General features: G+C 44.5%; 1 protein-coding gene and 1 long non-coding RNA gene across 10 annotated transcripts in view; one reads left to right on the plus strand and one right to left on the minus strand.

The window, feature by feature from the left end:
• Nucleotides 1–12,089: 12,089 nt before the first annotated feature.
• Nucleotides 12,090–27,177, minus strand: part of PRUNE2 (prune homolog 2 with BCH domain) — a 273,396-nt gene continuing 258,308 nt past the window's right edge. For 4 of the 9 annotated variants that reach the window (XM_045469601.1, XM_045469599.1, XM_045469606.1 and 1 more), the window contains 3 exons: nt 23,433–23,471; nt 18,972–19,019; nt 12,090–14,577 (listed from right to left, as the gene is read on the minus strand). In XM_045469601.1, the coding sequence (XP_045325557.1) occupies nt 14,547–14,577; nt 18,972–19,019; nt 23,433–23,471 (118 nt within the window). In that variant the 3' untranslated portion in view covers nt 12,090–14,546. Of the gene's footprint in view, nt 14,578–18,971; nt 19,020–23,432; nt 23,472–24,015; nt 24,052–27,177 lie in introns of all 9 variants that reach the window. The other 5 variants (XM_045469602.1, XM_045469600.1, XM_045469603.1 and 2 more) reach the window with 4 other exon arrangements.
• On the plus strand, nt 17,170–20,577 carry LOC123593555. The gene is made up of 3 exons (XR_006710380.1): nt 17,170–17,225; nt 18,913–18,959; nt 20,488–20,577. It is a non-coding gene; the product is annotated as an uncharacterized LOC123593555 (long non-coding RNA).

The raw sequence follows: 27,177 nt of genomic DNA on the forward strand, positions 1-27,177 counted from the left end.
AAATCGGTGTTTGGTGGGAGGTTTTCTGTGTATCTGGCCAAGCGTTAGGCCGTTTGCTGTCTGCTGTAGCGGCACGTGTCAGAGGCTAACCTTCTCTGGTGTCTTTGTTTGTGTCACCCCTGTGGTTTGGGGGTCTCCCTAGAGACTCGTTAAATATTGTCTGAGACACGCAGTTCTTTCTGTTGTATTCCCCCGTTACATAGGAGCCCTGCTGATACGGTGGTGAGGTGTGGGGAAGGGGGAAGTACGCTACAGTCCCATGATTAGGTCTCAGTCTTGACTGAGCCTGTGTCCCTGGGCGGGGACCCTCCCCGTGCTTCTCAGCTTCACTGCTTTTTCTCCTATAAAAAAAACAGCTGATGGGGCGGGGGGGAGGCTGGAGTTGGTGATTTTCCTTCTTTCTTTCAGGTCATTTGGGCTCTGGTAAAACCTCAGGAAGTTAGGCTCTTGAGGGCAGATGTTGTAAAGAACAAAATATTCTGGGTGTATTTAAAAATGGCTACTTTGCCCTTCCCTTGCTGGAAGTGCTGGGGGATTCTTCTCTGATCTTCCCTGCCGATCCGGTAGGGGCCCCAGAGATCAAAGTCATGACAACGGTGCGAGGTTCCCCCTCTGACTGCCCACCGCCTTGAATTCCTTACTCTCAAGACTTGTCCACACGGAGACCTCCAGCCATTTGTCAGTTACAGTCTAGGTGTTTCTACCCTGGCACTGGTCCCCATGGAGGTCTCTGCTTCTAAGCTTCCACTCGGGTACGTGTAGTTCTCTGTATCTGCCTCTTTGTCACCTCTATTTTAGGGGCAGCTGTTTGTCCTATGACCTCCGTTCTCTGATGAGATATAAAAGTGGCTGTTTTTTGGTTTTCATTTTTTTTTTTTCTTGTGTGGACAGGAGAGACAACTTCTAAGCTCCTTACACGCTGGCCTGGAAATTGGAAGCCTCCTTCCATTTAACCAGATTTTTCCAAACTGAAGTTAAGAGATACTCAGTTATCATCCCTTAGGCCCGTGACTCCCATGGGTGATCTTTTTCATGTTCCCGAGGCTCACCGAAGGTGAGGTGGTGATTAAAACAGCTCCGAGACTGGCCTTGTGTCTCCTAGGAAGTCATTAGCGGAGCCCGAATTTTGCTTCTCTCCATAGTCACAATCAGATGGGAGTTCCACACCCAGGGGCTAGTATGAGACCTGTTCCAAGTGACGAGAGGGCGGCATCCACGAGAGATGCCCCTGGTCTCGTGCTGTTTTCAGCACTGGCGTCTTCTCCCCTTTTCCGACTCTTGCCCATATGGGAAAACAGGAGGGTCCACAAAAGCAAGAAAGCTCGTTTGCTGAACCATGATGGAGAGGTGAGCACATCCCGGACGAGAAAATGTTTTCAAATGTGTCCTGCCACACCCAGGGCCCACAGCTACTAATCCAGACTCCATTATTCATCGTGTGCAGGATCTGCCGGTGTTGCTGGCATTGAACACAAAAGCAGTGGGGCGCCCCGGGGCTACACACACCTAGCCTTCCGCCCCACGCATATAATTTCAGGGGTACACTAGGCACGAATGTACTGATGCCTTGGTGGTGGAGACCATCGCAAAGTCCCCAGAGCCCCGCTTCTTGGACCACAAATTACTCTCTGATGTCGGGTGCGGTATATGGGGTTCATATTCATGGAGGCAGCCTTCACAGAACGCTTGGATTCCCCAGACTACACCAGAATCCCCGGTTTAGGGCAGGGTCTCATGGTAGAGGAGGGAGTTCTAGCCTTTGAGGACTTTCCACTGTCTCTGGAAACCCAAAACGAAACTGGCTTGTTTTCTTATGGCCACAGGAACAGGTATGGGTTTCTTTAGGAACACCAAGGGGCATTTTAGGGACTGGGGCAGCTACCTCTCCACTGTTCCTGTGAGCATCCGACTCTGTTCCTTCCTTTCGCTGGCAGGGCTTGGGAGGCCGCTGATTATCATGCAGTTTAGTAAGCGTGGCTCTTCTGGACTGTGGAATGGAGTTTGGACTCTCCGAGACAGATGGTGGTAATTTCCTTCTGTAGAGATTCTTGTTACACGTACTCACATGGCTGCAGGTAATTTGCTTGTGTTTGTCACAGGGTAATTCACTAAGCAATTTGCTGATGTCTCCCAAGCCCTGCCAGAAGAGACTTGCAGAGTGAGACTACTACTTTACCCTCGTTTCCAGAAAATTCCAGGCTCCCGATCTTGAAGGGAGGTATATTAGTTATCTGTTGCTGTGTAATGAATTATTCTAATTTCTTAGGGTCTTAAGACAAGTCACATTTATCATCTCTCAGTTTCAGTAGGTCAGGAACCCACTGCCTGGCTGGCTCAGGGTGTCTCACAAGACTGAACCCAAGGTTTTGGCCAAGGTCACACAGTCAACTCAAGGCATATCTTAGGTAGGATCTCTCTGGTTCCAAACTTGCTCTTGTGGCATTTGGCAAGCCTCGGGTCCTTTCTGGCTGTGGTCCTAGCTATCGATTCCTTGCCACATGAGATTCTCTGTTGGGTAGCTCACAGAATGGCATCCGGCTTCCCTCGGAGCAGTGAGGGAGAAAGAGAAAGCAAACAAGACAGACGTTACTGTTGTTTTATAAGCTAATTTTGGAGGTGACATTCTATCACTTCTGCTGTATTCTGTTCGCTGGGGTGAGTCACTAGGGCCAGCCCCCAGTCCAGGGGACAGGATTACACAAGGCGTGAATACTAGGAGGCAGGGATCACGGGGAGTCCTCCTGGAGGCTGCCTACCACCAGTTGTTAATTTGTGTGTCTTCCCGGCGCGAGTCGGAAGTTACACGGCGTTTGTAGTACAACTCTAACCGGGCTCTTATGTGGGAGGGGAATTTAGCTGGATGTTCCTTAGAGGGAGCAGATAGTGTGCAGATGGAGTCACTGGGTTGAAAGAGGGAGTCAGTCGCCTAAGACTGCAGTGGCTCCAGAAACTTGGGGGAGGGAAAATGGGCAGAAGAATCCACAGGCATCAATGTCTTCTATGTGAGTGTCCAAGCAGGAGCAGGATTTCTGATGGGGTGGGCTGATGCATTTGCTAGGGGCACCGAATATCAAACACCTTAGTCTCGGGAGCTGTGTCTAAGTCACCAGATCCCCTAGAGGGCAAAGAGGCTGTACAGACACCTGGACCACATAAGTCTTGGACATTGACCATCCCGGTAGCCACCATGATATAACAAAGACCAAACAATCTTTCTTAGGTCACTTTTGACGTTTATTAGCACTAGAGAGTAAAAGAGTCTCCGATAATGACCGGCGTTGAGAGTCTTTTCATCCTAATACATGGAGATTTAGGGCTAGATAGAATTCAATTTAGAAAAATTAAGGTATGTGACGTTTCTGTTACCTAGGCATTGGAAAAACATGTTCTGTTTATATTATTATGCACTTAATCTTTACAACTCTCTGTTGGCATTGGTCATTCCTTCGATGGAAGAGGAAATCGAAGCACAGACCAGTGAATATATGTTTCGTTGGGCTCGCACAGAAGCAGCAGCTAGGGCTGGAGAACCCTCTTGGATTGTGAGGAATCCATTCACCTGGCTTAAGCAAACCAAAAAAAAGGAGATCTACTGAATATAACTGAGAAGTTCAGGGATCAGAGCTGTGGTCAGGCAGCGGGGTCATGGGCATTCTGTTCCCCCTGAACGGCTTGTCTTCATTCTCCAACGTTCTTCATTGTCTGGCTTTATGTGGTGCCAGGATATCTGCCAACAAGTTCCAACCTAAAACCTTCCAGATCCAAGTGGCCCTGAGAATGTGGAGGCCCTCACAAAAGATTTTGCCCTCTGCAGGATCTCGTTGTCTTCTAGACTCCAGTGGGACCATACAGCCATGTCCCAGTCTCTCACTGGGGGACGGAATGATCCTTTGGGCGAGGCAAGGCCACATACCCATTTTGGACAAGGAGGGTTGTGGAGGGACAACTGTTTCTGTACACAGACCGAGGCTGAGGAACAGAGGTAATTTCCCCAGAAATGTGTATTATTCGATCAAGACACAATTGATTTTCAGCAGTAGAAATGACAACGCCAAACGTTGCATTTTATTGCCTTATTGGGTCATATCTGATTATGTACATCTATGAGCAAATACATTTGATCATTCCTGATATACTCCATATAACCCTGGTTTTCATCCATTTAATTGGCTTAACATCTTACTTCGCACAATTAATTAATGGCTGGAATGTGTCTTTCTTTTTAAAAAATTTTCAAAAACGTTTATTTATTTTTGAGAGACAAAGGGTGAGGGGGGAGGGGCAGAGAGAGAGGGAGACACAGAATCCGAAACAGGCTCCAGGTTCTGAGCCGTCAGCACCGAGCCTGACATGGGGCTCGAACCCATGAACCGTGAGATCATGACCTAAGCCGAAGTCCAACGCTCAACCAACTGAGCCACCCAGGAGCCCCTGGAATATGTCTTCGACACATTCATTTTATATTTGTGTGAAAGTCATGTTTTTAACTTTTTAAAATTGTATTTTAGGAAGTGAGAGGCAGCTACTTTGTTCCTTTTACTTAGAATTCTCATTTTTCTATAAAACCACCTGGATGATATGTATCGTCGGGAAAAGTGTAGCTTTAAATTTGCTTAACATTTCGAACAACTTGCCATCCGGGTTAGTCAGACTTGAACGTGGCTTCTCCAGCCCCCGCCCAAGCTGGCAGATGTCGTGCGGAACAGAGATGAGCCACCCCCACCGAGTTCCGACGAACTTGTAGGTACGTGGGTAAAATGAATGAGTGTTATTATTTTAAGCCACCCAGTTTTGGCTTCATCTGTAACAGCAATAAATGACTGATACAAAGGAAAGTCCTTTTTTTTTTAAATTTTTTTTTAACGTTTATTTATTTTTGAGACAGAGAGAGACAGAGCATGAACGGGGGAGGGGCAGAGAGAAAGGGAGACACAGAATCCGAAGCAGGCTCCAGGCTCTGAGCCATCAGCCCAGAGCCTGACACGGGGCTCGAACTCACGGACCGTGAGATCGTGACCTGGGCTGAAGTCGGAGGCTTAACCGACTGAGCCACCCAGGCACCCCAAAGGAAAGTCCTTTAAATAGGTCTATGTCTGAAAATTTTACAGCAAACATGTGTTACATTACTATTCTTTTTAAATATGCATTTGGGGGAAATGAAAATTAGAAACATAGCAAGCGTTTCTATTTGTGTTTCCCTTACTGACATCTTAAGTGAGATCTCATTTCTGAGTCATCTAGCGGTCAAAAGGCATAGTAAAGGTGAAGACTAGAGATGAGGCTACCATTTCTTCAGAGCCCCTTGGTCATTCCAGTGTTTTTCAAGAGTGACTTGGGAAGACTGACATTCTCCATGACCTTAGAGAAAGCCATGCTTTTGGAAGGCTGGCCCTTGGTATCTCCCACCTCCCTGAACGAGCTTGAAAATACCTCTGACTCGCTTTGATATGAGACACGTGAGCCACATGAGTCCTCCAACGACATCCTTTCTTTATTCTTCTACATGCGAGTCCATTAAACTAACGTGTCTGTAAGCCAGACTATAGGTCTTTCTGTCCATAATGTATCAACTAGAAGAAAAATGAGAAGCAGACAGCTTTTTGAGAGGGACTTGTATTCTATTCAGCCTCTCCAGCCTGGGAGGAAGGAGGGTAGCAGGGAGAGGGAGAGGGAGAGGGAGAGGGAGAGGGAGAGGCTTCTGGTCAGAAACTTTTGGTCCAAAGAAATATAGCTGGTTGAACTTATGAGTGAGATCTACTGTCCAGATCTATGCACATGACTTTAGGAGTCAGGGGCCACACAGTACCCTCTTCTTATTCTGAGTTTCAGGGGCAAAACGTTGGGGTAGAGAGTAGAGCAATTGACCGAGTCTGTTACTGAAACTCTTCTTGATTTGATACTAACAGGCACAGGAATCGTATTTGAGCCTATGGAGAAACGTGTCCTAGGATAGGTTATTAAATGCCAAATCTGTTAGGAAAAATTTTCTTATGAACAGAATAAACAAATTTTGTATAGTTTCATATTGGTTCTTTGACATCATTAGAAGTAATTCATGATTGGGGCGCCTGGGTGGCTCCGTTGGTTAAGCATCTGACTTCGGCTCAGGTCACGATCTCACGGTTTGTGAGTTCGAGCCCCACGTCGGGCTCTGTGCTGACCACTCGGAGCCTGGAGCCTGCTTCAGATCCTGTGTCTTCCTGTCTCTCTACCCTTTTCCTGCTTGCTCTCTGTATCTGTCTCTCAAAAATGAATAAATGTTTAAAAACATTAAAAAAAAAAGTAATTCATGATCATTTTCTAAAACTGAAAAAAAATGAATAGGAAAGAAAGAAAAAGAAAGGAGGGAGGAAGAGAAGAAAAGGTGAGAAAAGAAAAAAGAGGAAGAAAAACAGTGTTTCCGGGTGTCCCCACCTGAACACAAGCAAAAGTAACATTGGCAAAAACCTGATGCTTAATGGGACATACTCATGATCACATAGTTGGGGAGGAACAGCATTGGGACCTAAACTCAGAAGCAATGGCCTGAATCTTGCTGATGGTGGTCACTGATATCACTTCGTGTAACGTATATACATTGGTAGTGCTGTACCTGCTTTTGTCTTTGCCGCTTACTTTGCACGAGTTCCGGTCAGGACTACAATCCTACAGTGAAAGTCAAAGAGAAGCTGCAAAACAGTTCCCAGGTTGAAGGAGACCAAAGAGACATGACAAAATGCCATGTGTGATTCTGAACTGGATCCTTTTGCCATAGAGGACGTTTACTGAGACAATAGGCAAAACGCGAATGGCCTCTGCGAATTAAGTGATGGTGACGTTTCAGTGTTAACGTCCCTGGTTTGGATAGATGTATTGGGTCATGAAAATGTCCTTGGAGATAGGAAACACACCAACCGTTCGGGGTGATAAGGTGTTATGGAGACAACTTCCTCTGGGGTGTTTCAGAAAGAGTAACTTCTTCTATTCTTCTTGCAAGTTGGAGATTGTTTCCAAATAGTAAAAAATGGAGGCAAACTGAGCAAAGATAAGAAATGAAAGCTGGGAACAAGCTAGGGGAGGCATAAGAGATGGACTAAAATAGCTCTGAGAGAAGAGGAGGAAGGATGAAAGAGAATTAGTCTATTTGGAAGAGGGGGTGGGATAGGAAACCAGATGCTGACATAGTTGACGGGAACTAAAAGGTGAGGTTGGCAGGAGATTGGGAGAAGTTGGCACGTTAACAGACAAAAGTCTGGGTAAATGGAAACATGAAGAAGCAAAGAGGGTGGGGAAGACGACTAATAATTATTGAATGCCTTCTCTGGGCACTAATATCCCATTTAACTATTACGAAACCACGTAAGATGGGGGTTTCATCCACATTTTAAAAAATGAGTAAACGAAGGCCCAAAGGAGTGAAGTAACGAGCCCAGAGTAATAAAGCTGGGAAGCTGAACCAGTTTTTAAGTCCCGGTATATGTGATTCTGAGGACAATGGGATGGTAGAGAAATTGTCTCATCAGGTCAGAGAAGGGAGAGAATGAAATTCCCCGCACCTCCCGCCACCCAGGGATTGCGGTGGGCACAGAGACTGAGTGAGAAAATGATGGTGGGGGGTTGGAGGTTGGGACTGAAACCAGGATTTGAATAATCTGAAGAGATGTGTTACTTGAAGTCACGGGAGGATGGCAGAAAAAAAAGAAAAGAGAAACACTGAGAAATATCATTACTTATAGATGAGAAGAGACAGAGGTCAAGAGGCATTTGTAGAAGGCTTGGGGCAGATGACAGGGCAACTTCTAAGATGGTCTCCAATGATCCCACCTCTTAGGATTCATACCCTTGTGTAATGCTCTCCTCTTGAGTGGGGGTGGGATCTAGTAACTTGCTTCTGACCAATAGAATACAGCAAAAGTGACAGGACATCACTTTGGTGATTAGGTTACAAACAGTGGTAACTTCCATCTTGCTGGCAGACCCTTTCTTGTTGCTTTCAATGAAACAAGCTGCCATATTGGAGAGTCCCATGAGTCAAAGAACTCAGGGCATTTCCAGTTAACAGCCACCAAGGGATAAAGCCCTTAGCCCAACAACCTTGGAGAAACTGAAGCCTGCCAACAACCATGTGAATGAAGTTGGAAGAAGATTCTGTCCCAGTTGAACCTTGCCTGAGTCTTGGGCCCACACTGTGATCGCAACCTGCGAGACGTTGGCATGGAGGACCATCTAGGATGTATCTGGATCTCTAACCCACAGAAATGGAATAACGCACGTCGTTTTAGGTCGCTGAACTTTGGCCTACACAGTTGATGTTCATTATTCAAGGATCCCACACTGCAAATTCACCTACTCGCTACGATTTATTTGTAACCTCAAAATCCAGACTCATAGCGCCTTCATGGTCATTTGGGGACATGTGCAGAACAGTGAAAACTTTCAGTTGCCTAATGTGCATGTTCCCAGCTGAGGTCAAACAAGGCAAGGTTCTGCTTCTTATTCTGGTGTCCTACAGTAAACAAGTGTCCTTTTCATGGTCAGTTTAATGCTATGGTTTTTTGCATTTTTGTGATTTTTGTTGGGGATTTCACTGTTTATTTAAAAAATTTTTTTAATGTTTTTTAAAATTATTTTTGAGAAAGAGAGAGAGAAAGAGAGAGAGAGAATGCACCCAAGTGGGGGAGGGACAGAGAGAGGGAGACACAGAATCTGAAGCAGGCTCCAGGCTCTGAGCTGTCAGCGTGGAGCCCGAACCCATGAACCGTGAGATCACGACCCGGACTGAAGTTGGACGCTTAACCAACTGAGCCGCCCAGGCGTCCTGCAGATTTCGCTGTTGAAAATGGTCCCCAAGCAGCGAGAAGAGCTAGTGTTCCTAAACACGAGTTTCTCCTTATGGAGAAAATTCATGTGCAAGATAAGCTTCATCCAGGCGTGAGTTATATTCAGGCTGTTGACAGTGAGTCCAGTGTTAATGAATCAACAATACTTGTTGTTGTTAAAATGTATTCAAACAGGGGCGCCTGGGTGGCGCAGTCGGTTGAGCGTCCGACTTCAGCCAGGTCACGATCTCGCGGTCCGTGAGTTCGAGCTCCGCGTCGGGCTCTGGGCTGATGGCTCAGGGTCTGGAGCCTGTTTCCGATTCTGTGTCTCCCTCTCTCTCTGCCCCTCCCCCGTTCATGCTCTGTCTCTCTCTGTCCCAAAAATAAATAAACGTTGAAAAAAAAATTTATTAAAATGTATTCAAACAGAAACACACATTAAACAGGTTATGTGTTACGTACCGATCAGTTCATGGAAACCACGTGATCAGAGGCTTACAGGAACCTAACCCTGGAACTGACCACCAGTGAGGTCAGCATTTGCTAATTCGGCGTTCTTCTCAGTGACTTTATAGGACAGGACTACCTCAAATAAGGAGAATCGACCAGAATTTGTTTTGTGGCGATGGTGGCTACAGGGGAAACAGGAAGTTCACCAATCTAAGGAGGGAGGCTTTTATAAGGAGGGTATGATCAAGCATAGAGGGTCCGAGCCTCTTCCAGGGGCTAAGTTATTAGTGTCTGCCATCTAAGTGATCATTCAAATGGCCATGTATCGAAAAGCGGTAATTTTTCCTGGTCAAAGGGAGCTATTTTGCCTGAATGTGAGTGCACCTCTAGAGGAAAATGAGCCTCATAAAGCAATCTCTTTGCTCTGGGGAGCCCACAGCAGCGTGAAGTTCGGTATGTACGACGAAAAAGCTCCAGCTTAATTAAACCCTTCGTGACTGTCCTGGGTGAACGGAACCCAGGGTGGCTTTTTGCGAGACGCCGTCCACCGATGCTGCCAACACAGAGAAATGGCGCAACGACAGAAGCTGCGGAGGAAACAGCCCTTTGGGAGACGCGGAGTGCCTGGACACAGCTTTTCCAGGATCTATGGCCGAAAGTGGAACAGATCTTTATTTTCTTTCAACTTCAACCCATGTTCTTTTTGATTGTGGTTTTTCCAATTGGCTCCCAGTTTCATCCTGGATCCCTACTCCTGCCCCTTCCTGTAACTAATGAGCGTGCTAAACCCTTATATATGCATGGATTTTGTATAATAGGGAGCATTGGTGTCTCCCTGTATAGGTTTAGACATTACATAAATGACCCGAAGTTTTATTGAGTTTTTCTTTTCCACTCTACCCTGTAAGTGATGCTCTTATGAATGTGTAGTTTGTTGCCTTTTTTTAAAGATTTTCTTTTTAAGGGGCACCTGGGTGGTTCAGTCGGTTAAGCGTCCAACTTTGGCACAGGTCATGATCTCGTGGTTCTTGAGTTCGGATCCTGTGTCAGGCTCTGTGCTGACAGCTCAGAGCCTGGAGCCTGTTTCAGATTCTGTCTCTCTGTTTCTTTCTGCCCCTCCCCTGCTCTCTCGCTCACATGCTCTCTCTCTCCCTCAAAAATAAACGTTAAAAAACAAAAACAAAGTTATCTTTTTAAGCAATCTCTATACCCAACGCAGGACTTGAACTCACAACCCAGAGATGAAGAGTCACATGCTCTACCGACTAAGCCAGCCAGGCTCCCCTAGTCGGTTACTTCTAACAGCTGTATAATCTGCTACTGGGTGTATCTACCACATTCTACCCATCTTCTCCCCCAGTGCTGGACTCCTAGCCTGCCTCCAGTTCCCACCACCACAGTTAGGGAAAGGGGGGAGAATGCACGGAACAGTTTACGTTGCAGTATCATGAACTTCATTTGACCATAATCACTTCTCAGTCTTCTCCTGTCCTTCTTACCTTCTTTGGGCAGAGGACAATACCCACGAGGACTCAGTCATAGATCATGAGAACATGTAAGGTCTCACTTTCTGTAGAACAGCTTCTCATTTGATTACTCCCACCACTTTCGGAGAGGCACAGATTTGCTTATTAGATTCTCTCTCTCTCTCTCTCTCTCTCTTTTAAGCACAGTGGTTAATTCCCAAGTCTGGTTTTGCCCGAGGCTGTAAAAGTGGAAGTGGGAGGGGGACCCCAAACTAAAAGGAAAATGCCATTAATGCATTTTGGTGTTAAAGGCAAAAAGGCAAAGGGCAGAGAAAGGAGAAGTTGACAAAAATCAAGTAACTGTCACATTAAAAAATAAAAAAAAAATAAAAAAAATCAAGTAACTGTGAAACATGGAGATGCCTCCAATGGGAGACACTGCTTCTCCAGAGGCTAAACAACACATTTTGAGAGGTTTTGTCATTGAGGCATGGAAGGCAAAACAATGAAAAGGGAATCTATTTGGGTGACCAGAAAGCCAAAATGAGTGCCAAGGGCCAGGCTACAGATAGTCACAGAAGTCTTCTGCACAAGTGAAACTAGAGAAAGATTCTCGACAAACAGAGAAAAAGAAAGTCCATAACTTGCGGAATCAATTTTTATTTCTGAATTATACAGAGAGGCTATATATATATATATATATTTTTTTTTATATGGTGTTGTTACATCTTTATATTATTGATCCACGCTATTTAGGGAGAAATCATTTAGTTATTTACCAAAACAAAGTCTAATAGATACTTTAGTCTGAGCAATCCAATACATGGTAGAAAAACTTTCAAATATATAAAAGATTAATTTGTGCACATCTAAACGTTTCTAAGGGAGCAAACTACTGAGGCATTGTGATTAGAGGAGTTGCAAACGTAGTACCAAAACCAAATACTTAAAATGAGATTTTAACAACACAAAAGCTTAGAGTAGTGACTTCCTCACACATGTCGGAGTGTATCTTAGAAGGTAACCCCATAAAACATCGTATGGCTTCAATGGGAACCTCAGGATTTTCTTCCACAACCAGCTATTGGTTGCCGCGAAACAAACTTCCTCACTCCTTGACAGAAACTTCAGTGCAGATTTATGTTCTCTTTCTTAATCGAGGAACTAAGCAAAGAGTAGTGCCACTTTGGGAGAACAATACTTTTGCCGTGGGATCCTTTGGTTCCCTAAACTACAAAGTGACAGGAAAAGTGTAAAACAGTTCCCAGAAGTCAGAACCAAAGCAAGAACGCTTAGAATGCAAGGGCTAGATAGCTACTGATGTGAATGTTTACATCTGTCTACCTATCTGCTTAGGGATGATGTTTTTTTTTTCCAGGATTCTTCTAGAATTCTATTTACTTGGATTGAATTTACATAGTGGCTTTTCTCTAGCACGTGCAATGGTCTTAAGATAATAAAACAGCAGATGCCTATCAGAATGGCTATGCAGCCCATAGATCAGCCCAAACAAAATCAGTGACTGCGGACGATGGTCATAATTTCCAGGGAGGAAGACGACGCCTCAGACAGAACACCACCTGAGTAGTTTTCAGGTGAACGGGCCAGACAAGCTCAAGGGAAACGTGACTGGTGAAATTCTTGCTGTGTGTGGTTGGCTCTATCCTTAGGCTTGCGCCACTAAACACAACACTGATTTCTTCATTCCTTCCTGTGGCTGGGGCGGGGGGGTACCACGTAATTCGTCTTCCAAAACGGGACCACGGCTGAGCAAAAGGGAGCATTGTTAATAACTGTGCCAGAGCCACAGTGGTCAATGGGTGAACCAACCGAGTATTAGGTCACCGGTCTTATGTCAACACTAAGCTCTGGGAGAGGCCTAATTTGGGCTTCCAAAAGTGGAGCTGGCCTCAGAGACAGGGCATGTTCTAGGGTTTTTCTATTGGACAGGACAGAGGTTAGGAGGGAGGTGACCCAAGAGAACACAGTTGGACAAGACGCTCAGCTGAGAGGGACACAGAGGGGGGAGCTCAGTGAACTATGGCTCATGGAGGAAAGAGAGCTGACCCGTGTGTATGAGAACATGTCTGGAAGGTGGGTGGGAGAGGTCACAAAGCGAAGGAGGTCAGCAAAATTCGGTCACCTGTACAAAGATGTCCACCTCCAAGTGTTTCAAAGCTCATGAGATCCAGGGCTCAGGGCACCCCAGACAGCTCTCCTGGATGCGGTTATCACCCTAAGTCTATGGCGGAACCCCGCTCTCCACTCCATTCTTACGGTTGCTAGCTTACTAGCGACGGGTGATACCAGAGAATGACAATGGTTCCCAGAGTAAGGGCAGGACCTTGGCAACACCTGTAAATAGCCCAAAGCCTTCTCAGCGGGCTTCACTTTGAGTCACGTAAACATACCGTGAGCCATGCTTTTGTGGCCGGGACTCCCCGTCTTTTCTCAGCAGGCCATTTATTTTACGGACTCCGGAGGCCAACATTTTCTTTTTAAAGAATAAATTAGTTTGCAGGCTTATTTATACATTCTGCCGAAGAAACTCATATCCAAATCCAAATGCGGGGGAGGCGGGAGGGGGGCGGTGAAGAACAGGTGTGCAGGAGCAGGCAGGGCCCAACTTGTTCCACAAACACAGTAAATATTTTAGGCTTTGTAGGCCACGTGGTCTGTGAACAACCGTTCAACTCTGCTGCTGTAGTGCAAAAGCAGTCACAGAGAGTCTGTAAACAAATTTGTGTGGCCATGTTTCAGTAAGACATTTATGGGTACTGAAATGCGAATGATTTTTCAGGTGTCACGAAATATTTAAAACAACAACTTTTTTTTTTTCAGCCCAAATGGGAAAGCCATCCTTCACAGGAAGGCCACGTGAAAACAGGAGGCACGCTAAGTCTGGCCACAGCTTTGCCAACCCTCCCGCTGGAGGCCCACGGATGCGAGGCCACGTGTGGCCTTTGAAAGGGCATGCGAAGACTCCACAGAGAAACTCTGCAAATGATAGTACACGGTCATATTCAAGGTAAATGAAATGCGATTAAAGGGAGGTGACTGAAGTGACCAGATTAAAGAGACTTAAAGCCGACTACTTTTTGCGAGAGACATTTAGATAGCTGAGCGTGGCCGGGTAATGAATTTCCAACATTCATTGGAGGAAGAACGATTTTTAAAGAGACCACTCACAGACAACATGATACCCAATTTGATCACCAAAATAAAACTGAGGTGAATGAGAAAGTCTGGCGTCCCTTTGAGACCTAAGAGAGGATTCACGTGGACAAGAACCAAGCGGGCACATGGCCGATGACAGCTTTCCACCGGGGTCTGCCTTCCAACTGTGCCCAGCAAGCTTAGGGTTTGAAAAGCAGAGCTACAGGAAGGTAACTTGCCTAGGGAGAGTCGAGCCCCCTGGGTTTTAAACCTGAAATGGTCACCAAGGAGAAATCCCGCTAATCTACGGCCAACAAATCCACTCGCGACGAACAGTGGACCGAGGGTATCTCACTGGTCAACACCAGTCTAAGAGAGGAGATATCACGGCACCAAGGGGTAACCAAATACGGAGACGGAAGGTCTTATTTTCTTGCTAAGGTTCAACCGAAATCTTCGAGGCACGTAATTGGCAAAATAGGAAAAGGACACGCAATTTCATAAAACACGTGAAGAGTAAACAAGTTCCCTTACTGTGTTTCCCCTTAGAAATTTAGAATGGCACCAGGTAGTGCAAAGTGGAAAAAAAAAAGTACCATCCGCCCTGTCTCTTCCAGGTGGGTATGTTTCAGCAGAATCAGGAAGCAGAACATCCTTTTCTTCCAGCCGGGCGGGACTAGGGCTTTCCTTTCAGCTTCAGGTCAATACTTAGAAAAAAAGGAAGAACACAATGAGAAACACTAGAAATTGAATAGGAAGCATTTGGTGATCGCTGGGAGTGGCGTGTGCTTTGCTTTTTTTTTTTTTTCCTCCAACGACTTAACTGAAAAGAGCTCATGCAAGTTTCTTATGCTAGAAAAAAACCCAGTAAAAGCCAACCCTCCCTCATGACCAAGGCTTTCTCTAAAATGTGGAATTTTTATTTATTTTTACGAAACTCTTTCTGGAAGCATTTTACGCCTCTCAAAATGATCTAGGGAGGCAAAAGACGGGTGTGAGGGCTCTTTGCTGAAGTAGATTAAGGAACCCTGTTGCATTTTGGGAAGGAGGGGGCTACCTGTTTCTAGTCAATGACCTTCCCTTGTGGGGCGAATACATGATCTGCCTGAAATCAGTAATCTGATAAATGCCACATACAAGGCAACAATGAAAGAGAAAAACTACCCCCCTCTCCCAAAGGAACCCACAAGAGTTGCGAGAGTCCAAGAATTTGCATGACAGGGGTCAGTCCACCCGAACGCGATGGATTCTTATCACCTGAGACAAGGTTGTTCTTAAGGTCTAGTGGGTTCCCAAAACTACCTAGAAAATACTTCCCAAACCGCCCCGCTCCACTGGTTTCTCTCTTTTGCCTCTTAGTGAACCTAGCACAACTTTCTGACACCCATCTGACCAGAGAGTTCCGGTCTGTATGTTCAAAAGAAGAATTTCAGCCAGGAACAAATGAACACGCTGTTTGAAAGAGGCTGTTTGGGAGGCATCTGTGGATTTCAATGAGACCTGCCCTCCCGGCCCCACCCTCCGCACACTGCACGGGGACTGTGGTTTGCTTGTGGGATGTGCAGCAGCTGGGGGCGGGTGGGGGATCCTTCGAGCAGCTTTGCAAATAAAGCCATTGGTAACCCGTGTGCCTGCCCATCGAGTTTACAGGAGTAAAGAAAGCTTTCCTTTCACATTCGCTCAATTCTGCCACTTATTAGCTTGGGGCTTGGGGCTTTGGGCCAGTCACCTGCCTTGCCTAACTTTCCATTTCTGTATCCGTGAAATAGATCAATCCTGTCTCTCTCTCGAGGCTTGCTAAGGATTAAGTCTCAAGTGTTTTCAGTTGTGAGTACCTCAGGATCTTTTTTAAATGAGCCCTGATAAAAATCTGAAAAAACGATCAAACAAAACCCCTTACACCAGGATGCCCATTCTGAAGCACCTCATTTTTCATACTTTTTTAAAGATTTATTTTTATTCATTTTTTTTTTTTTTAATATTTCGAGAGACAGAGACAGAGGGTGATCCAGGGAGGGGCAGAGACAGAGAGAGGGAGACACAGAATCGGAAGTAGGCTCCAGGCTCTGAGCTGTCAGCACAGAGCCCGACGCGAGGCTCGAACCCACGAACCGTGAGATCATGACCTGAGCCGAAGTCGGACGCTTAACCGACTGAGCCACCCAGGCACCCCGAAAGATTTTATTTTTAAGTAATCTCTACACCCAACGTAGGGCTTGAACTCACAACCCCGAGATCAAGAGTTGCACTCTTCACCAACTGAACCAGCCAGGCGCCCCCATACTGACTTTTTGGTAAACTTTCTAGGGCTTCAATTTTCCCTTCAGCTTTTGGTAAACAAAAAGCTGAAACATGGAAACCTATTTATGTGGTTTATTGAAGAAGAGATAGTCAAAAGTGGATGATTCTTAAATAAATACAGGAAACCCCACTGAAGTTTAATTTTTGAGACAACAGTTATCTTGTGGGGACAGTAAAGTGACCAACAGTGCTACTAATTAAAGTCTCCCCTAGTAAGTACCACCTCCCTTGGATCAGATACACTACTTATTTATGTAAAAATATTTTTTTTAATTTTTTTTATTTATTTTTTTTAATTTTTTTTTCAACGTTTATTTATTTTTGGGACAGAGAGAGACAGAGCATGAACGGGGGAGGGGCAGAGAGAGAGGGAGACACAGAATCGGAAACAGGCTCCAGGCTCTGAGCCATCAGCCCAGAGCCTGATGCGGGGCTCGAACTCACAGGCCGCGAGATCGTGACCTGGCTGAAGTCGGACGCTTAACCGACTGCGCCACCCAGGCGCCCCTATGTAAAAATATTTTAAAAGCATATGCAAGTCTTAGGACATGAATGAACAAATAAAGTCCAAACTTGGAAGTGAAGGAGACAAGCATCTGGGGATACTTTTGAAAACAGTATGCTTTTTCGGGGGAAAAAAGAAAACAAACAACTTACTTTTAATCGGAACTGAAATACAAAAGGATTATTCCCTGACCTTTGGGCAGAGGGGCTTGGTTTTCTCTAACCAGCTTTCCAGCGAGAAACCTTCTGATAATTTTACCCTAGGCCATTTCGGCTTCTCACATATGTTAAATGAGTTTCCTTACAAAATATCTGAGAATATTGTTTAGTGATGAATAAAAACTCTTGTGTTTTATACAGGAAGAGGGGGCGGGGGGGGCATAACTCTCCTTTCTTTCTCTAAGGAAAAGGAGAGGGGCACATTTCATTTCATTTCATTCTTGGCTTGCCTGAGCTCCTTGAAAAACAGCCTTTGCTCCTTCTTCAGGTTCTCCATTCGATACTAGCTACGGAAGGTGTAAAATGCTTCCAGGCAGGAGCCAGAAAAAAGGTAAATAAAGCCCCTTATTCTGATACTAACGAAAGCCAGAAAGCCAGGGCTAGAAGTCAGCCTAAGAACTCCTTGGCCACTCTGGGCCCTCGGCTTGGATCTCATCCTTTGCGCTGAGATCACGTGCCTGGGAAAGGCCGGGCTGAAGAAGACGGAAACGTGGAGAAGAATATGTTCTAAGGGAAGGAACGTTAACCTTGGTAGCAGCCTCCCTCCCCCACGCCCAGCCCTGGAATGAACGCAAACAAGGAGCAGTGCCCTCTTGTTTGCCCTCTCCCCAACCCGATCAGCCCCTCCGTACAAACAAGGAGCCCAACAGGACAGGCAAAGGAGTGGGTAAGCCCGCAGATGTGGCAGCCATAGGCCAGTGAGTGACAGTCACGCCCCGCTGCTCGTTAACTGCAGGCCCGGGACTCTGCTGTAGGGGCGCTGTTTTGCAGAGGGAAAATTTGCGCAAAGAACGGAAGTGGCTTCGGGGACTCCTCTTTGCCCTGCAGAATGTTTGCTTGGCAATGTGCTTGAAGCAACTGTCTTCATCTCAAAGAGGCGGGGCACGCGTCACCTCCTGAAAAATATCTGTGTGAATTCAAAGATCTCCTTACAACGTTTGTTCTTTCCTCCTTAGCGGGGACCTTCTCTCTGGGGTTTTTGTCCACCAACTTTAAACTACAAGGTCAACGTGGCGGCTACACAGCTGTGGCATTATGGTTTTTCCATCCTGGCTTTGGACCTTGAGGGAAAGGAGGTCCAAAGAGAACAAAACGTGACAATAGCTGAGACATGCAAATCCGATCTCTGCCCCTCCTGGGTTCCTGGGAAGGGCAGTGTTAAATTCGCCACAGCTCAGATCAGATGAGGAGCCCTTAACAGGATCGCCGGGTTCCCTCTGGGAGCACGTTGGCGGCCACACTTCATTCCCTGAAAGGGACTTGGCCAATAGTCAACTCCGTTCTCTGAAGCACCTAAGTGTGTCCTTTTCTGGTCTAACCAAAGTTAGATCAGGGGCTGAACACCCATTCCAGAATTATGACCATCTCTGATTTCAGAGCCACTGGGTCTGCATGCAGAATCAAAGCCCAGCCCTGGGACATTTTTACCGCTATAAAACATTGGACCAGTCAGACAATCTCTCTATGCCACTCTTTCCATACTTGCAACATGTACCTTGTGGGATTATTCTGAGGATAAAACTCAGATAATGTGCATGAGGCTTTTCCCATAGAACCTGGCACATGGTGAGCCCTCACTAGGTGTTTGATTTCTATTTGTCACAGGATGAGGTCAGATGGACTAGATCATTCCTAAAGTCCCATCCAGACTCTGTTGCCTCTTGGAATTTTCAAAACAAGGACACTTTTCTCCCCTATCCACTAAGATACGAAGTTCAAATGGAAGTCCCAACTTTCACTAATGAAAATAGAGGAAGTAACTTAGAAAGCAGAGTTGCCCAAATGCTCTTAACATCTGGCTCTAATATTCATTTTTCTGCTCGTTTTTGGATTGGAAAACAGAATGCCAAATAGACTTCAGCTGTCCTTAAGGAATGTAATAGTGATCATGAAAGAGACAGTGCGAAGCTGGCACACTTCTCTTTAAGTTTCTGATTTGAGAAACAGAGAACATGAAAGCTGAACATCTAAACAGAGTTTACCCAGTCCTTGATGCGTTTTTTTTTTTTTTTTTTCAGAGCCCAGCCATACAATACTACAAGTAACCACATAGCTGTTATTGATGGTGAGTTCTTACTCCTTCTCCATAGAAGACATTTCTGGATCATTGTAAAGGCAGCTAGTTCTGAGTGCAAGGGAAAAAAAAAAAAAAAAGGAAGCAAGTAAACATTTTCTCCACTGTTACCACTTTGTAGGCACAACACTCTCGGGTATTTTAAACTGTGTGATGTGGGTCTCACTGCCAATGGCGAACAAATCTACACCTGATTCTTTTACCACCGGTTTTGAAACTTAGTAATGGCCCATGATTGAGAAACATAAAAGGGAGATGGAAAATTCCAAACAACTCCAGGGGTCTCTTCTGTTCTTGTTATTATTTCCTGACTTTTCAATCTATCTTATTCGGAGATCACGATATTGCACATTTTTATTTGTAACCCAAATGATATACTTTATACACAATGGACAGTCCCTCTCAAGCAGCCCCATTTTTATGTGCACATGAACACAGTTAACTTTCAGTTTGTACAAGAATGAGGATTTTCCTAGACACTAACAAAAAAATGCCAATGTCAGCTTTGTTACAGAAAAATACTGGGACACTTACACAATACAGCCGAGCTGTGTCCCAGTACTATAAGTGAATCCTAAGATTAACCTGCACTGAATGTGTCCAGAAAGAAAAAAAAATGTAGCCATATAAAATAACGAAATAATAGTTTTGTTACAATGTATGAATGTGTTCATGCTTTTGGTGTAATATTCGCCGCTTTTGATATTCCATATTGGCAGAATTCCTGTTAGCAAATTTCAAATGTACTTTATATTAATTTTGATCGATTTCAACTTGTACTTTCTCTCCTCTTATATTTTATTATCGGCGAAGACTATTTAAAGAGATTCTACAATCTTTTTAAACTTTTTTTTTTTTTTGAGAGACAGAGAGAGCCAGAGCCTGAGCGGGGGAGGGACAGAGAGAGAGGGAAACACAGAATCCGAAGCAGGCTCATCAGCGCAGAGTCCAACGTGGGGCTTGAACCCACGAAACCGTGAGATCATGACCTGAGCTTAACCGACTTTAGCCACCCAGGCGCCCCATAGAGATTCTACAATCTTTTTAAATGAGAGTTCCTTTTGTAAATGTGAATAATTTCACAAGCTAATGTATCTGCTCGAACACGAGAGGTTCAGTTCCTAACGGCGGGCATTTTGTTGAGATGGGAGAAGGCGATCTCCCTGGGAAGGGCAGAGGGCTTCTTCCCTCCACCGTTCTCACTGGTGGTCAGGTATTTTTACAGCGGATTTTGGCAACTTGAGTGAACAAGGGCCGTCAGGCAGGGGTTGACAGTATGCCAGGAAGACCTAGCAAAGCTGGAGCGGAGTCAAGAAAAGGCGTTTTTCTGAATCTAGCTTTTCTGGTTTTTTTTTTTTTTTTTTTTTTTTTTTTTAACTTTGCGAGATCCTTCCCGTGAAAACAGCAATTTGCAATCCATTTAATACTGTCCCTCCAAAGGCAGCGGACGGATTCTTTAAAATAAGAATGGCTCTCTCTATACAATTAGTCCTTTGAAAATCTTTTCTTTCCTGGATAGATGCCAAGTTTTAAGGAAAACAGAAGACAGGCTGAAGAAAGTCAACGAAGAGGCCGTGTGTGTGTGGGGAGAAGGTGAACATTTGAAAAGAAAGCAAAGCAACAGATAGATTTTGTTCCATGACAAGGTATATGTTTGCTTTGGTTAGAACCAGCCCGAAGCTTTCTAATAAAGGTCACGTGGAAAGTCAGCATGTGTCTGTTAATAGAAAGAACCTGGGTTATCTGGCTTCTAGAACTAAACCACAGATCTGCAGTGACCAAGTTTTCTGGGCCCCAAATCCTCATATACCGTCTGTCCAAGGATTTGGGAGTCACTCCAGAGGCTGAAAGATAGTTAAGGAGATGTGGTTAGTAGGCTAAAATGGTAGGATTCAGAGGCATTTCAATCCTCTGTGGGGCCGACAGTGAAATTCTTATTACTTTTTCAAATGTGCCAATATCTTTCAATTCCTCACACGTGTAATGTCACCATCAAAAGAAGGAGGATCAGTTGGAGGGGAATTCAGACAGGCAGATTACCCACTGAATCCAAAGCGAGAGCATAGACTCCTAAGACAAATCTAGTTATTTCTACTCAGGCATTTATTTTAAAGTGGTGATTCTCAGAGCACGGTCCTGAGCCAGGCAACATCGGCATTACTGGAACATGTTAGAATTCCGGATTCTCAGGCCTGCTGAATCAAACTCTGGGGTGAGTCCCAGGATACCGTGTTTGAACCAGTGCACCTGGTGATTCTGATGCACAGCAAAGCCTGAGAATCCCTGCTCTACAGGGATGAACTTAATCTTAGGCACATTTGTCAATTTATGCAGCAGAAATTTCCTGAGCATCTATTCTGTATTAGATATGCTGGGTCCTTCCTTCAGCAAGGAGATCAAGACATCTCAGGACCACCTGAGGCTAGTTAGATACCGAGGGAGAGAGTCTGTGGGCGTAGGGAAGAGAAGGAATGATCAGAGAGAGAAAAAAAAAGGAGAAAGCCACACAATAAATCCCAAATGATAACTGTTTCATTATGGGAGCTAAACAGGAAGGGTAGAAATATGGATGGGGGTGGAGTGGGAAATTCTATGGAAAAGGGCAAGGTTTTAATGGAGATAATGAAAGAATACGGCAATATGACTCTATAATGGGTTTGGCTGGAAAGTTATTGATTTCCCTCCCCTCAATCTTTTGTCTTGAAAACACCTCCTTAATTTCATAAGGATAATATCATCCAAAAAAAAAAAAAGAATCTGAAACAGAAATTCATTGCTCTTTCTGTCTCCGGGGAATCTCATGACACAATGTAAGCTGAGTACAGATAAAAGCTAACAGGGCACTTCACGCCAACATCTGGTTCCTTGGTTCCTAACATCTTCCTTTCCCAACTTCGGGTTTGTAACAGTTGAGTTAGAGACCGAGAAGATTCTGTTAGAGTAGAAATGTCAAGACTTCTGAGTACTGTTAGTCTACGTGGGTGTCCATTATCTTGAAAGAAAACCAACGCAGCATAGGAATCTTATAACACTAAACTATGCTGACATTTCTAAGGCAAAAATCTTTCCTCAAATCTTAATTTTTTTTTTAAAGTAAGTTCTATGCCCAATGTGGGGCTTGAACTCATGACCCTGAAATGAAGAGTTGCATGCTCTTCCGACTGAGCCAGCCAGGTGCCCCTCATCCTCGATTTTTTACCCAAAAGATCCACACTGTGGGCAAATAATTCTACATAGCACCTGCAATAAAAATGTGCTATAGGAAAAAAAAAATAGCTCAATGGATTGTTCTCATGAGGAATTGGCATTTACATCTATACAGAAAAAAAAAACAAAAAAAAACCAAAACGTATTTATTCAGAATTTGTAGCTGTTTGGACATTGCCCAGGTTTCTGCTTTTGCACTATCTGTTAAAATGAGAACTAGTTATAAATATTAATGGTGTAGGCAATACTTGAAATGGAAAAGCTTTAATATAGTAGACATTCCAAATAGTACTCGTCTGCATTTGACATAAAGTGTCAGAAAAAATTTTTTGAACTTGGAAATAAAAGGAAATTACTGGGATGTTCTTTGAAAGCAATGCTGAGTTGACTTTCTGTTGATGAGCTATTTTAAAACTCTTTGGGGGACAGAGATGCTAATAATTTCAATCCAGTGGAAAAGATAATCCTAATTTACAGTTTATTGCCCTGTTGGATGTTGATCCATTTTGCATCTAAACCAATAATCTTATCCTAACATTCCTTTATAAATCACCTACAGAAATCTAGCGTTGCGAGCGTCCTTTGAACTGGTTTTTACACTTTACTGGGTCTGTCATTAAATAATTAGTTGAATAAAATCATTGGCAGGTATCATTTCATATTTGTATTAAAGTTAAGATTTTGCCTTTTCAAAAGGTATACTTTAACAATAGTGAGTAATGATCCTTTTTCTATTCATCCAAATAACTCTGAAGCTATTTAGTTGAGCATATTTCCAAGTCACTAAATAAGGGGCTTAAAAAAACGTGGAAAGTCACGACATTGGTTCCATAGTCCAAATTTCGACTTGTCATCGTTTCTCTCTTATTAGGATGAATTAATGAGCTTTTGTGGCCTCAAACTATCTAACAACGATCTGGATATATTATATGTGATGGTGCCTGTGATGTGTTCCTTTGCTGTGCTGCCTAAAATTACATGTACATTAAAAAAAAAAAAAAAAAACCCCACCACCACCACCACCAACAAAAAAAACAGTAACAAATGCGTTCCTTAAGGTAACCAAGATCACAGGGGAAAACAGATTGTAGTACAACTACCAGACATTACATCTAATGTGGGACAGAGGGGACCCTTTAAAGTGCAGCATTATCATCAGGATGCAAAAATAAAACGCCAGGCATGCGGCTTCTCCCGATTCATTCCTGAAACGCAAGCCAACATCACGCCAGCTGCTGAACGAAAACCAAGTCTTACTTAGCTGCTTCTGATGCTTCCCTCAGTTCTTCATCCAGTCTGCATGAGCAAAAATTATCGATGTGGAAAAGAAACAGAAAAGAAGCAAGCACAGCGTGAGAGAGTCACTCAGCAAAGCAGAGCCAAACATAAGTGGAGCATATGTGCCTTTAAAAACCATCCTTTGGAGCACTGAGACACGCTCCTTCGATTAGATATGGTGCCATTTCCTCCCATTCGGTGTTTCTGCATGTTTACTTTGCAAATTCCTTCATAAAGGTAGGTAGATACACAAGTTGCAAGGAGAGCAGAAACATGCTGGCGGAGTAAAGCTGAAAACGTCCACACCGGTCTGTTGCGTATAGTTAGAGACAGCTTGCAGCCTGGGCCAGCTCAAGGGTGAATCTGGTTTAGTGGGTTTCAGTTGCAAATCAGGCTGACCTCAACAGCTTTACACACAAGACAAAGACCAGGAATGGTATGCAACAAGGGACGGATAGAATGACCTCTTGCTCTGGTAGCATGTTGAGGTCACCCACGAGTCTAAGACACAGGTGCACACACACAGCGGGTCCAGCGTGAATTGTAGATCAGGAGATTTTACCTCACACTTCTCTTATAAGATCTCTCTTCATCGTACCTTACGGGATAAAAATGAATGCAATGAGCAAGATGAGCCAACAGACGGAGAAAATGACAGGTACGTGTTTTAAAGGACAGAACGTGAGAGAAAAAGCCTACCCCCTAAAAGAATCAAATTGCCTTTTTGGAGAAAAACGTATTTTCATGGGATATAATGGAGGAGTTAGAATTCATAATTAGCTTCAGCCAGTCCTCATTATTTGCAGGTTCTCTGCATTGTTTGCAAATTTGCCTGCTGCTTGCATTTTGTTTCTGACCCCCCCACATCAATACCTGTGGCGCCTTTATGGTGACTCACTACTTTTATTAGTGGCAAAAAATTTGAGCCACCTGATGTGCACCTTCCCAGTCGAGGCCCAACAAAACAAGGCTCTGCCTTCTCGTTTTCGCAGTCTCAGGCTGCCAACAGGTGCTGTCTATTTAGTGCCATGTTTTTCCCTGTTCTTGTGCTTTTAATTGGTAATTTCGCCATTTAAAATGCCCCCAAGCAGAGTGTTTAGGCGCTGTCTGGCATTCCTAAGCACAAGAAGTCTGTGATGTGCCTTCTGGAGAGTATCTGTGCATTAGAGAAGCTTTGTTTGGGCAGGGGCTATGGTGCTGTTGGCCGTGAATTCAATGTTAGTGAGTCAGCAATATATATCAAATCAGCCATTTTTACACAGAAACACACAACAAGGTTCTATGTTAATTGGTAAATGGAAATTAACCAGGTGTTTGCAGGAACTTAGCCCTGTATTCCTCCTAGGAACAACGGTTCGCCGTTTAGGGTTCTAGAACATGATTGTCACAAATAACAAGAATATACTGTCATCAACAATTATAAATCTAATTTCAGATTGGGCAACTTTTTCTTTCATTTAAGTCCTTTGATGACAGGCTCCAGCCTAGCTGACTACTGGTCTTGGGACTGGCCGAGATTAGATTCTCCGGATGGTATTCAGTAATAGGCTTATGGCTTCTCTCATTTTGAAAATGGCGTAACATGAAAATGAGACAATGCGGGCCAGGAACAGAAGTGGCAAAAAGGACATCCAGAGAAGATGGACTGCGGAAGACGGGAGAAAAACATGGACACACGGGGAGGACAGGGATGGTTGTAAATTTCTCCCTCCAGAAGAAAATCTTCCCAAATGGAGCCCTTTTCTCCTTAAGAAACTTCTCCCAAATGGAGTCATTGAAAACTGATGGGTGTCAATGAATGAAAAGTGCCTTGGGCATGTTTAACTTCTCATTTAAACTTTCCTATCAGATAATGAGTCTCTAAAAGCAACCTGATTATAATAAATAACATTCTGGATTGCCAACTCTTGCTGGGAAGGCTCTTGGATGCATTATGCACATTTTCACCCAATCCTTGGGGCCTTTCTATGAATTGCCCCTTACTTCCCCATTTTCTGGATGCTGCACTGAGGCACGGAGAGGTTTTTTTAATATTTACTTATTTCTGAGAGAGAGAGAGACAGAGGACCCGAAGTGGGCTATGCACTGACAGCAGACAGCTTGATGTGGGGCTGGAACCCACCAACAACGAGATCCTGACCTGAGCCCAAGTCAGATGCTTAACTGACTGAGCCACCCACGCGCCCCAGCTCGATATCAGGGGCTGGCAGGAAGGTTCAAATCTATTATTAAGCCTCCAAAACCCATTCTCTTCTCTATCGCCAACTCCCACACCATGGAGGCATTGCCCTATTTAGCTAGAAAGTGGCCAGTGCTCATTTCCACTTGAAGAGATAATGTCCTTGTCATCTTTTGCAAAGGGAGACAGCCCTACAGGAGGTGGGTACTCCAGTGACTTTACCGACCGACCGTAGGAGTGGAGCTTGGAGGTGGGGATGCTCCTTTTTGAGGTAGCAGGATTGAGCTGTGAGGTAAGCAGGGGGTGGGAGTCCTACAAGCTAATGAGGGTCAAAGCCGCTGTTAGGATCACACGAACACTGCTTGATTCGGCTAAGCCAACGGGCAGTTCTAAGCCAAATCATTATCCCGTGTTCACCTCATATCAAGAGAAGGAAAACCAAACGCATCTACTCCTGAGCTAGGACTTCCAATACTTTAAGGGAGGTGAAGGAAACTGCTAGAAAAGGGTGTGAGAATTCTGCTGCCAGGCTGACCTGGGTCTGAATTCTAGTTCCATTTCTTCCTTGCTCCTACTTATACTTGACATAAGTAGCTTTTCTTCGTTGTTAGCTTCCCTTCCCTGTACTTGGGGGTTTACTATGGGGATTAAACACTACATACATAGAGCACTTCTAATGCCTGATACGGTATTGCCACGAAATAAATGCAAGTCTTTTCCTTCCAGCTTCTTTGCCCACCCCTCCCCCCCGCCTTTTTTTTTTTTTTCTTTTTAGTAAAAGGACTCTTTTTTGGAAGTGCAAATTGGGAAGTCTACTTTGCTATCCATCTTATGGAAGAAGATAGGCTATCCTTGTCTGTCTTGTCTGTTTTCTTCGAGCTAAAGCTTAAAGGCCTCCCATTTTCAATCAAATAAAAAAAAAAAAAATGAGTGAATCAGACACAGAGGAAGAAAAGCACAACCCACAGAGAACAACGGTTCTTTGCAACAGTGAACCAAACAGGAGAGTTCCCTCCTCGGCATCCGTACTTTTAAGTCTCCGCTCCAAGCAGCCGGTGTTAACTGTTACTCATTATTTTTACAGCACGATCCAGCACCCTTCAGGCTCCATGCTGTTTCCTCACGGGCTGCTAATTGCATTACCCTGAGGAAGGGGATCATCCCTACCCACGCCACCTACCACTCTGCCTTACCTTTCACCTGAAGGGACCCGTGAAGAAAAGGGATTTAGAAGAAAACAGAGAAAAGATAGTTTATTTTTTCCCCCTTTTCCTAGGGCCGGGCAGCTAAATTACTTTCCACAAGGCAATAAAGAAGGCAAAGCTGTGCTCAGACCCTGTTGTGTCTGTGAGAGAGGGAGACACAGGCAGCAGGTGCCCTGATTCATATTAAGTCTGTGCTTTGCAAAAGGGGATCAAAATTTAAGGTGAAATGAGCAATGATCGATAACCCCAAGAGAAGATTATGTGAAAGAGAATCTGAAAGAACAGGTCTCTATGGGTATTCGGAAAAAAATATCTACTGATTGGAAAACACTCAGTATTT

The sequence above is a fragment of the Leopardus geoffroyi genome, chromosome D4, assembly GCF_018350155.1.
Source record: "Leopardus geoffroyi isolate Oge1 chromosome D4, O.geoffroyi_Oge1_pat1.0, whole genome shotgun sequence".
NCBI classification, from domain to species: domain Eukaryota; kingdom Metazoa; phylum Chordata; class Mammalia; order Carnivora; family Felidae; genus Leopardus; species Leopardus geoffroyi.